The 11655-nt window shown below is 49.5% G+C and overlaps 2 protein-coding genes across 2 annotated transcripts in view; one reads left to right on the top strand and one right to left on the bottom strand.

Annotated features, from left to right (window-relative positions):
* AGMAT (agmatine ureohydrolase (agmatinase)) overlaps positions 1–983 on the top strand; it is a gene marked incomplete at its 5' end in the record, with an annotated part of 2729 nt that extends 1746 nt beyond the window's left edge. Inside the window, 3 exons of the mRNA XM_009581659.1 lie at positions 267–446; positions 709–793; positions 910–983. Of these exons, the coding sequence (XP_009579954.1) occupies positions 267–446; positions 709–793; positions 910–983 (339 nt within the window). The remainder of the gene's footprint in view (positions 1–266; positions 447–708; positions 794–909) is intronic.
* Positions 984–4812: 3829 nt separating this feature from the next.
* The window catches only part of DNAJC16 (DnaJ (Hsp40) homolog, subfamily C, member 16), a gene marked incomplete at its 5' end in the record, with an annotated part of 9015 nt that continues 2172 nt past the window's right edge, over positions 4813–11655 (bottom strand). The window contains 11 exons of the mRNA XM_009581661.1: positions 4813–5209; positions 5645–5815; positions 6268–6366; positions 6470–6550; positions 7036–7112; positions 7401–7583; positions 7763–7946; positions 8190–8320; positions 8697–8855; positions 9457–9561; positions 10921–11105. Of these exons, the coding sequence (XP_009579956.1) occupies positions 4813–5209; positions 5645–5815; positions 6268–6366; positions 6470–6550; positions 7036–7112; positions 7401–7583; positions 7763–7946; positions 8190–8320; positions 8697–8855; positions 9457–9561; positions 10921–11105 (1772 nt within the window). The remainder of the gene's footprint in view (positions 5210–5644; positions 5816–6267; positions 6367–6469; positions 6551–7035; positions 7113–7400; positions 7584–7762; positions 7947–8189; positions 8321–8696; positions 8856–9456; positions 9562–10920; positions 11106–11655) is intronic.

Here is an 11655-nt window from a genome sequence, read left to right as displayed (position 1 = left end):
TCTGCTGCAGCAGGAAAAGAAATGTCTCTCTGCATCTTGTCCCATGCCAGTGGCTTACCCCACAGAACAAATGCTCCTGGCGTGCCAAGCTGTTAGCTCAGCAAAGAATAAGAAAGTGGGGGGTGAGCGGAGGGGGCTTCAAGGTGCACCTCTGCAGCTTGGCCCTGGGATGGGGATTTATCATGGCAGAAATCCCCGACGGGGCAGGGGATGCTCCGCTTTGCCCGCCTTTCCCTGAGCGGGCGCCTGCATGTCTGCACCCACAGGGTTTCCGGGTGGTCCCGGCTGAAGAGTGCTGGAGGAGGTCCCTGCTGCCGCTGATGGGGGAGGTGAGGAAGCAGATGGGGGACCAGCCAGTGTACATCAGTTTCGATATCGATGCACTAGACCCCGCGTACGCTCCGGGCACCGGGACGCCGGAGATAGCCGGGCTCACGCCTGCGCAGGTAAGGGGGACGCGGCTTCATTTCCCAGTGGGAAGGGGACATTTTTGCTCCCATTAAAGAAGGTTGTGCCACCAGCACAGCAAAGCAAGTAGTTAGGGAGGCCAGGGAGCATTTCGTAGTGGTAATGAGGAAAGGGAATGTTGAACTGATGTGATTTGGTCTTGTAGGCTGGGTTTCCTTAGCTGCACATGAGGAAAGCAGAGCCCCGACCAGTCCGCTGGGTCAGATGTGTTTCTTGATCCCAAATCTGTTTTTTTCCTAGGCTTTGGAGATCATTCGTGGCTGCAAAGGGCTGAACATAGTGGGGTGTGACCTTGTAGAAGTTGCGCCGATGTACGATGTCTCCGGTGAGTCTAAGGAGGTTGAGAGTAAGACGTGTGCCTGGCAGAGGCGGCTGACCGCCGTGGGTGAAAGCGGTTGGGCATTCATGGCTTGTTTTTTTCCCCTTTTTGTCTTTTTGCAGGTAACACAGCCCTCCTGGGGGCAAACCTGCTGTTCGAGATGCTGTGCGTTCTCCCCAGGGTGACGACAATGTGAGGGCAGCTCCCGCCTGCCCCAGGGGCAACGCAGCTCCGACCTCAGCCGAGGCTTTCCATGTCCTGTTCTCCTCGGCCAGTTGCAGCAAACGCAGGCTTTGCAGTAAGGAATAAATGCCATTTACCACTAGAAAAGGTAATTTCAAGCTGATAACCTGTAGGTAGCAAACGGGTTTGAACAGCCCATTTACTGGTCTCTGTAGCTTTTGAGTTTGCCTGGGAAAGGAAAAGATGAGGCTAATGGCACTTCGCCTCTGCTTTCACAGCTGGAATTACTCACCTGGCTCATAAGGGCTCACGGCAAAACCGTCACTGGTAAAAGATTTCTCCCAATAAGACACAGCAGCAGGACAATGAATGTACAGGAAGGGAGGGCAGCCGAAGGCGGCCTGGGGCTCGTTCTGAGTGTAGGGGGATATTCGACTGAATTTCCTGCTGGGAATAACCAGGCATCTCCTGTGGCAGGAGCGGTTTAATTGCCCCTGGAATTTCTGAGCTGACGCGGAGGCGTGGTCAGTTTGTACATGGAAACACAGAGCCACCTCATCACACATTAAAATAGTTTATTTTGGTTGCGAATCTGTAATCGTCTTAAAACAAAATGACATCAGTGCCTGTTCACAAATACAAAAAAAACCCCAAAATAAAAAAGACAAGTTTGCCAAATAAGTTAATTCCCCCCCCCGTCCCAGTATCAAAAGTGCAAAATATGTACCTAGTTTTCAGTCCTACTTCTCAGGCTGCGTTAGTGCACTAGTTCCTGGCAGGCTTTCGGTGAACGGCATTGCGGAGGCAGGCAGCCACGGACGGCTGCTGCCCACCACGCTCGGTACAGAGAGGAGTTTTGGTACAACCTTTAGACTGGGGGCCTGCATCCCTTTGCTTCAGCTTCTGAGCAGTGTGCGATTGCTCAGATTTCACTATAGTGCATTAGGACTGAATTTCCTCAATCTTTGGATTACCAACCACCATGTGCATAAATGAATCGCAAGTGCATTTTGCTGATGATACGTTATGATATGAGTCGAGCGCTGCTGGAGGCGGCATGTTAGAAAATTATCGGGGGGTGTTGGCTCGCGACTGCTGGGAGAGGGCGGACAGACCTCAGGCGTAAGCAGCCTCCGACCACGCTCTTCTACAAGAAACCAAGCACCCGGTGCTCCACAATGGACGCTAAAGCTAACTAAACGAGGGGTTTAGAACAGTTTGGCCTTTGCTTCAGTCCATGAAAGAAGTTTTTTCATAAAACAGCCAAGTTAGTCTGACCTGGTTAAAAGCAGTGAAGAGCAGAGTTAGAGCTGAACAGGAGCTGTGCTCCTGTGCTCCTGTCCAGCCACAGCCAGCAAGGGTGGACTGCTGCAAGCATTCCTTAAACAAAACTCAGTCTAAAAGGGGAGGTTACCTGTGCTAAAAAGAAAATTAAAAATGGATTCCAGCAGGTGTGCAGCACATGAACTGCAGTTTGAAGGCCATAAGGCCTCATCTTCTTACTTGGGGCAGGGCTGAATTCCCTTGCTGTAGCACAACTAGGCATGTTTTATAACGTGTCAAGGGTTTTCTCCTGGTTTCTGACTAGCTGAAGAGACAGCAGAGACACAGAGAGTATTCTTTTTTGCTTTTGCAAACATTTAAAAAGTTATGTGGAGCCTGCCACTGGGCTACAACCTTATTCTGGCCACATCCTGCATGGTAAGCTGCGGGAAAAACATAAGAGTGCTACGGCAACTGCTCCAGCCAAATGAAAATGAAGTCTAGCAGCGTCAGGCCAGCGTTTCGTTCCCCCTCCCGTTCTATGTCAGCAGTACATGTGCGCCTTGGAGCTCTTTGGCAGGGAGAAGACCTCGCCTGCCTTCCTTCCCTCTACTCTAGTGCCTCATTCATGCAGCAGCACGAGCTCAGAGTCCACTGAGCTAAAATTAAGTAACCTCACATAGGGTCAGTTGGTAGCATCGTAGCCTTTATTTGGAAGTACATTTTACACGGTTTTTGAGATACCTGTGGTGGTCGAAGCACGCCAATCTGCTCCCAGGGCGGGGAGGAATGCAGCAAGCCAAGGGTTTGTGAGCAACTAGGTCATGTAGGCAGTAAAATGACTTGAGCATTCCCGGATTTTGTACAGGATCGGCAGCTAGCTCAGAGACTGGCATAGTTATTCCTACTAACTGGCTGCTCCACTAAGATGGTAACTAAGGCAGCAAAGGCTGAGTGAGCTTTTAATTAACACCACATGCTTGACCAAGTGCTCTACCGTGGGGTTCAGCACCCTGTGGCAAAGGCCACACTGCTCAGCCCCCCGTGCTTGGGCAGTGCTGTAGCCTAACAGCGACTTGGCACGGCGGGGGCTTGGGTCCTGCGCAGAGCGGCTGGAGGAGGCGCAGCAAGTACCAGCCCCGGCATCTGCCCTGAAGCAGTGAAAAGGAAGAACAACCCCACAGGATTTCAGTCCTGGCCGCGAAGAGAAACCCTGCTGCTTTGCTTTATCGCTTGAGGAGTGGAAAGCAGCCCTGAGTCTGCTGCTTGCCTTCCCTCCACCTTACAAAGGGCCACCCGTTCCCTCTGCAGTGTTGAAAGTGGTTGTTGGAGCACTGCTAGAGCAAAGCATAAACCAAACCCTGCACTTTACGACTGTTCTAGCTTCACACAGACCTATGAATTCAAAAAGACAAAAAAAAAACCCAATGCAAACAAACAGAAAACCGAGGCAGCAGCCTGCATGTTGAGAAACAAAGATTTGTGGCAAGAAGAAAACAGGTGAGAGGCTGAAACCAAGCATCTTAAACCCACGCCTAAACCAAAAGGAGTTTCACACGTAAGCGATGATCTGATGATACAGCACTTCTGGGGCAACATTTCAAGAATACAATCGTTGAAGAGTCAGGTTCCTTGATACAAAGAAAGGTTGGTTTGTACTACAGACGTAAGGGTGCTTGAAAGGAGCCCGGACCGACTCCCTAGCAGCTAGGTAGAGTTTCTTCTACACATCTACTGGCTCATAGCAGCTCACGCCTACAATCTGAGGACACAGTTAAAGTTATGGCTCTAGGATACATCGTCTAAAATCGACAAAAGCAGAAAGGCATCTGAAAAATCAATGTGACATTTAAATGGCTCAACACCTTTACAGTATTTACGGCCGTGCAAAACCCCGTCCCTCCCCGGTTATGGTTTAGCCGGCGAAGCTGCATGTGGAACTATGACACGAAGAGCATGAAACATGCAGACCACCTACTAGCCCGCACCACAGGCGAGTCCCAGCTACAGGTTTGCTACGAGGGAGATGCTCCTGACCATTCTCTAGATCACTTACCATGGGGAAAGCCGATAAAGTACGACTGCCTGGTGGGTGGAGGCCTTTCAGAAGGGCAGGGCCTGGGAGGGTCTGCAGGGTCTTGCCAGTGTTACACCATGCACCACGGCCTAAGCACAGGGAAGGGGAGGGAGAACCACGACCCGACCTGCATCACCGGCCACGTTCAGTCCGGACCGAGTCACCACGGCAGAGAAGTCGTGGGTTTTTCTTCAACCGAGGTAAAACAAGAGATGGAACGGGGGTGACTTGGGAAGCAGATGTGGCAGGACAAGAAGGGAAAAACTTCTTGGCTCCTCGGTAGTAGGGCTTCCGAACACATGGAGTAGGTGGAGGGAATTTTGGTGCGCTTGGCCGCGCTCCTGGGCTCCAGACACAGGGAGATATTTTCTAGTCGCCGGCCCTAGGAGAGTTCATCTAAAACCTAAGGTCCATTCGTCACGCTTGTTTATGTATTCCTGGAAAGAGCTGTCCCTTGTCATCTTCATAAAAAGTTTGTCCGTTAGAATTTCTTTAAAATCCCTCAGTCTAGCGCGGGCCACGAGGGGATATAGAACCTCTGTAAGGAACCCTCTAGGAGGCGTTCCATCCAAAAGGACAATTTGTGTAATTTGTTTTTAATGAATCTAGATCCCGGGCTGCAGGAGGATTTCCCTCTGGCTTCTGTGTGTAGTGAGGAATCGTAATCCTCGCACGATCCCAGGGTTCCCCCCTCATCTCCCGATCTGTGAGGCTTAAAGAGGCAGAAGTATTTCTTGTGGCCATTCAGAGCCAGGACGTAGCCCGTGTAGTCGCGCTCGAGGAAATGCTTGTCGTACTGGTTTGGGATGGGGGCCGCATCCTGTGCGAACTCTAACAGGTACTCCAGCCATTCTCGGTGCTTGTCCAGGCTGAGGAAGGAGAAATGAAGAGAGCTGCTCCTAGGGGAAGAGCAGAGGAGAAGCAGGATTAGCACGTCTCCCAAGTCAGGCTGGATTCCTACCAGACAGGTAAGTGTTTGTAAACAAGGGCAAGCGCAGAGCTGTGTCGCCACAGCTCCTTTTTTTTAACCCAGTCCAGCACGGGTGACGGTTACCTAGTGTGCAGCACTGTCCTGCTCTACATTTGTTGAAATGTGGGTACAGCCAAAGCAGCAGCAGCGCCAGACCTGTCTGGTCACCTTCACCGAGTACAGCTGGGAAAGGCTGCTCAGTTTTCGGCGTCTCGCTGCCGCTAATGAGTATGGAGGCTGCTTTGCTTGCCAGAAGCATTCCCTCCTGGCAATTGAGCCAACACCACTCCTAACTTGTCATCAGAGCAGCATTACACAAGTTGTTAAAACAGTAAGAGAAACCCGGGAGAGGGCCCCAGCCTACCCTGTGAATGTGTAGACTTCCAGGGCAAACTTCTGGAGGAGGATGGTTTTGGTCGAGTTGGACAGGATCAAGACCACGTTCATGTGACCTGGCCTCAGGCGTACCAAGTTGCTGTTATAGTTGATGTCTGTTAGCTCAGTCACCTCGACGAAGCCCTTTTTGGGAATCCTGCTGCAACAAAACAGTGACTGAGCGAAAAGGGAATGAAGGACCAGGAACGACTGAGGATGAAGCAACTGTGAACTCGTTCCCTGCCTCCTTAGACTGTGCCCTGTAGCTAAAGCCAGTTTAATCGGTGCAACGGCCAGACTTGGATCTCTTTCAACAAGTCAGTCAGAGCTTTACCTTTCCCCGGAGGATGTTGTCTGGGCACAACTCAGCGGGAATTGATTTAATAATTAAGTTTGTACACCCCCGTCCTTGCTGGCCTGGCTCCTGGCTAACCACCACTGCTTCTTGCCTCGCTGTGCCCACACTGACTGCGGCGCAATGACTGCGCTCTGTCCGCGCAATGCTGGCACTTCTCTGCTGTCCACCTAACGTGCTCTGTGTGTGCTCTCTGCGCAATGCTCCCCAAGCAATGCTTCTGCAGAAAACATTTCTGGAGAAATTAGAGAGGGAACCTGTTACTCTCTTTGCTGAAGCTCGCGTCATTCTTCTCGGTCTTTGCAGTGGTTTCTTCTTTCTCAGATGGAGGAGAGTCCCTTGTGTCACTCGAATCACTGCAAAGGAAGATTATCTTGTGTGTGTTTAAGGCACCAGATTGGATTGAGGTGCTATTGGCTGGACTGTAAGATCCCCTAGGATGTTTTGGCGTATGCTCACCTGAAAGCCTGAACAATAACAGTGCCAAAGAGAATGAAGAGCGCAGAGAAGAGCAGGGACAGCAGCGGCATCATTTCTCGCCTGAGGGGAAGATTTGCAAACAGCAATCAGGTCCGCGAGTTGCACAGTTTCTGCTCGAATTTCAGTTCCCATCTACCTCAAGTAATATCATGCAGTTTCCCCAGAAACTCAGCTCATTTCCTGGGGCCTTAACAATGATCAAGATTTTGAGCGCTGTCCTGTTCCCACCAAAAAGGAGGAGAACAAAAATGGATCCATTTTAAAATAAGGTGACAGGGAAGTGGTGAAAAACAACAATTGATGTGTGTTTTCAGGAGCGTAACGTCCACGCTCAGCCTCAAGACCAAAGTACCCAGTACTCGAGGCAGAAGCTAACATCGCTGTGGTGTCAGCACTCGTCACCTAAATCTCCAGAGAGTACATGCACCTATGTGTTTTGGTTACGTTCTCAATTCCTGTTAATAAGAACCTGGTTCTACTACGCATCTGAACAAGATAACAGCAATCCTGCTCCCTATCGAGACTCATTAACACCGAATCCATACCAGTTACTATGAAACAAACTGTCCCAGCAGTCCGAGATATAATCCAGCATGGAGTAGAGCCATCGGATAAGGAACATCTGTTTAAAAAGATAAAAAGAAAAAAGCAAATGACAAAACCGCTATCCAGGACCCTGATAAGACTCTCACCCCTTAAACAGAACCCTGGGCAGAATCAGCTTTGGAGCGTGCCACGAGCGTGGCACAAGATTCCACCCATGAGCAAGAAAACCTTTAACAATCTTGCCTTGGCATTTTAAAATATAACTAATGCCCTAATCTAAAATACAAATAATGTGAATGACCACAACGGGACTGTCCGAAAAGGTAATGCAGTTGTTAGGCAGCTGGAAAGGCCGTGCACTTACGGGAGCAAGTTCGTCATTTAAGTCTGCCAGGACAGTCTCTGAAGAGAGAAGGCCGGGGTCTGTCCTCAGCTGGTCCAGGAGATCCAGGAGGATGAAGTTGTCCTCTTTGCTGCCTTGCCAGGCCTCCTCCAAGGTTTTATAGGCAATCTTCCCTGCGTTATTGCGTCTCTCCAAAATGACCACCTGGACGAGCCAATAACATCGCAGATGTCAGAGAGGAAGGTACTTTTTACTAGACGGATGTTATGCTTCAAATCACTGCCCAGAATTAGGTATCAGATGAAGGTATAGCATCCTACATAAAGTGATGTGAATTAGAACGACAGATGAAAAGAAGGGGGGGAAAAAAAGGAAACCCTCACAGCTGATTTTCCCCGATACTTCTCCTCATCCATCAGCAAGGCGTCTGCAAATTCCGGCTGCCGATCATTATAGATGTGCACAAACTTCAGCGTGTCTTTTGTGTTGGCCACAGCAAAAGTCAAAAATGCCTCGTAAGCCTCAGCAAACTTATCGCCTTCTCCGGTAAGTAAGATCACACAGTGCCTAGGCAACACAACGAGATGGAGGATTAAGAGCCATTCTGGACGTGAGAGGAAATGACCATCCCCTTTCCGTTAGCCAGAATGATCCTGAAGAGCCAGAAACCTATCAAACAATGCAGATACCCAGCACGATTCAATGCAGTCGTTTCCCTTCTCCCTCCGAATCAAACAAAAGGTGGCTTTAGGAGCAGCCCCAGAGCCTCGGGGACCAAAACAGGGGGACGTGTCACCCACAGAGCCTTACTTCCGTTGACGGTGAGACTTCTTCACAGGACACAGCTCCTGGAACAGCCTCTGGTTCGTGAGTCTGGCCACCATGAGGAACTTATTCTGGGAAAGGAAGTCGTCAATGAGCTGCTTCTTCATATCTCGTGCCTGGTGAGGACAAAGAAAGCAGAGTTCAGTACTGAGCAGAGGAGAGTAAAGCTGTTGCGATGTTCTTGTCTGAAGCCTTGGGAAGGCTGTCAGCCATCACGGTCCTCGCTGAAATCACTCGAGATGTTTTGAGGCCCTGAGATCGAGAAGCTACCTGCAGCCACCCTCCTCAAAAGGTCAGACACCACAGCTGAAGCCTACTGAGCTTCCTCCCTCCTAATGGTTGCTCCCTGCTTCTGTGGAAGCCCGAGTTTCTGCTGAGAATGAATGCTCTTTACTCTGAAATGCGCCACCGACCAACCTCTCATCGCAAGCTCGGTCAGAAAACCTCAGCATTCGTTTCACATAAGCTCTCGGAGAGGGCTCTGAGCAATACCTGCACAACATCAGCAGGCCTGTCGATGTGCTCCTTGAAGATCATCATGGTAGGAGTGTAGACGTTGATGTTGTACTGGCTGGACAACTCTTCAGTGCCTCGGAGTCCGACGTACACATAACCAAAGGACAAGTAATCTCGATATGCAAAGGCAGTCAGCTGGACGGGAAGAAAGCACCAGCGCGTGTTTACATTAGAGAGCAAACAACATTTTCTCCCCCGAGTGCCTGTGGTGACTTTGCTTTGAGAATACCTCCCGCTGTTTAAATGTCATTGGGCATGCACTGCAAGAGGTAAAAGCCCTTCCTCTCTCTTGCTGAACTGCAGTTTGCATTCTCGTAATCGTCATACAGGGAGCCTCGATGGATCCACAGCTTTATTTTACAACCTGACATTTTGCATGGTAGCAGGGGTTTCTTGGGAAACAGGCTTTCCAGTAACCCAAATTAGATGTGCTGCAAAATTCTCTCGTTACCGATAAAGGTTAGTACATGCCTCTGTTGCCACTACCTCCGAAACCCACCTGCACCTTTGCATCAACTAAGGGTACATCCTTGGCAGGACAGAGAAACAATCTCCTAATGAAGTCTGTCATCTGGCCATGCCATTTTCAACCGACACAAATCAACTTGTTCTCTTAGAATAGGTCAGTAATATTTAGAGGTGTCGATTCACCTCTGCTCACAGCAATATCGCATTTTCTTTTGGAACAGCTGGATTTATTAGCAAGTCAACAATGCCGCAATAGAAATCGCATTACCTTGTATAATAATGGCACAACTGGCATATGATCAAATAGAAGGACGTGGGGCTTGTTTTCTTTTTTCCAGTTGGAGAGAAAGCGGATGTAGTTTTTATCTGTAATCTTTAAATAGAATCAGCACATTAGTTTAACCTCAGAGCCGTTAGACACATGCAATGCTGTACGATTAGGTGACTGAAAGAGAACCAAGTCTGGAAAAGCTGTCCAGGTGTTAAAGAAAGCAGACTGTAGGTTTGTCTTTCCAACAGGTATGCCTGACCTGTGCTTTTTTGATGGAGGAAATTAATTGAAACCATCAGTCTCGACCCCCACCAACCATCTTAGTTATTGCATCCTCTGTTGATGCTGTTTCCAGTCAATGCTGATGCCATTTTCAGTCTCACAACTGTTCATTGGGGTCATATGCTTTATATATAGTAGGAAGCCAAGGGTTAACAGGCATCCTTGAGCTCCATCAAACCTGCTCTGTTTCAGCTGTGGTACCTCTTTGGCCTAGAGGAATGAGATAAAAGGGACATCACAGCTCATTTAGGGGCCTGCAGGGAGAGGAGAGCTGACTGCTAGCTCTGTTTTTGAGGAATGCCTGGCTGCAGGAGGTGAAATGGCTGCTTTAGCTGAGGAAAGGGACAGTAGACCCTGTTTTTGGGGCGAGAACTCAAATACCCAGAGGACAGCAGGTCAAGAGTCCGTTGGGAAGGGCAGCCCTCGCTGAAGACCCCAAGGGAAAACAAGGTGAGGTGAAAAAGGCTCCAGGCAGAGGACAGGCAGGCAAGAGCACTGTGGGGGCTAACCCGGCCACTTCGCACTGAAAGGGCAGGTGGGTGCTTTAGGACTCCGCCAAAAATAACTAAGCAAGGCTGAAATGCAGGAATTTTTTATCTAGTACGAGGTTTTACCTGTAACTTTGAAAGGGCTCGTGCTGCCGGCTCCAGTTTCAAAGGTCTGAATCAAAACTGGACAAAACAAACGACGGGTCTCTGTGTGGGTGAGTTTTAGCAGACGATGTCTACAAGTTAGTGAGTGGTCCTTAATTTGCTGGATGAAATCCCGAGAAAGGAGAAGGGAAGTGAAATCCAGCAGGCAGGTAGGGCACGACCACAGATTCCTAACCTAGGGGTAGCTTTCGTACAGCTCTGGCAGCCGTGGGGTATTACAACTGGGAGAGCAGCAGACACACAAAGTTGCCGGTGTAGCCGCGTAGTAGCGGGATTAGCCCTTTCACAAGGAGAAGCGTTACGGAGCCGCGTTGTGCGATCACTTCTGACAGCTCCAGGGTTTGCAGCTGTTAATTACAGCTCTCAAAACACCTTGCTTCACCAGCCTTGGTCGGATCTTCTCGCGTTCATGATGCAGATCAGCTCGGGGGCTGAATTAAACAGATTAGCCACTGAAACAGCTAAGGAGAGATGAATATCCAGTCAGTCATGAGAAGCAGCACGTGACACTCTTACTAGAACGTACCTTTTCTACGAGATTGCCCGGCAGAAGGTTCTCTACAAATTGCCGCAGGTTTTCTCGAATGACAGCGTTGTGGAAGAAGGTTATTTTCCCGTTAATGAGCCCTAGTAGGGAGGGTGTGCTGTGTGCACCTAGGTGATGGGCGAGGCGCCTTTCGTACCCAGCGTGAACGACTCCGATTCCCACTCCTGAAAAAGGAGAGCGGGTTCACATGAAAGACCACCAGCAACCCAAAACACCTAGTAGAAAACTGAGGTTGAAGACCTGTTCCCTTGCCCAGCACCCTGCTTGGGAGTTGTGCACAGGACTGTCCCTCATAACTCTCTACTTTCCTCCTTTTGCAATCCTTGAAGATTATATTTAAAACTCATAGCTTTATCTAGGGGGAGAGAGAGAACACACTGTGCTCTTTTATTCTGTCCACTGGTATTTCATGTGTGTCCTGGTTTCGGCTGGGATAGAGTTAATTTTCTTCCTAGTAGCTGGTATAGTGCTGTGTTTTCGATTTAGTATGAGAATAATGTTGATAACACACTGATGTTGTAGTTGTTGCTGAGCAGTGCTTACACTAAGTCAAGGCCTTCTCAGCTGCTCATGCTCTACCGACTGAGAAGGCTGGAGATGCACAAGAAGCTGGGAGGGGGCACAGCCAGGACAGCTGACCCAAACTGGCCAACGGGATATTCCATACCGTATGACGTCATACTCAGTATATAAACTAGAGGAAAGGTGGCCAGG

This window comes from Fulmarus glacialis, unplaced genomic scaffold (assembly GCF_000690835.1).
Source record: "Fulmarus glacialis isolate BGI_N327 unplaced genomic scaffold, ASM69083v1 scaffold28297, whole genome shotgun sequence".
Classification (NCBI taxonomy): domain Eukaryota; kingdom Metazoa; phylum Chordata; class Aves; order Procellariiformes; family Procellariidae; genus Fulmarus; species Fulmarus glacialis.
This window is presented reverse-complemented; position numbering and strand designations above follow the sequence as displayed.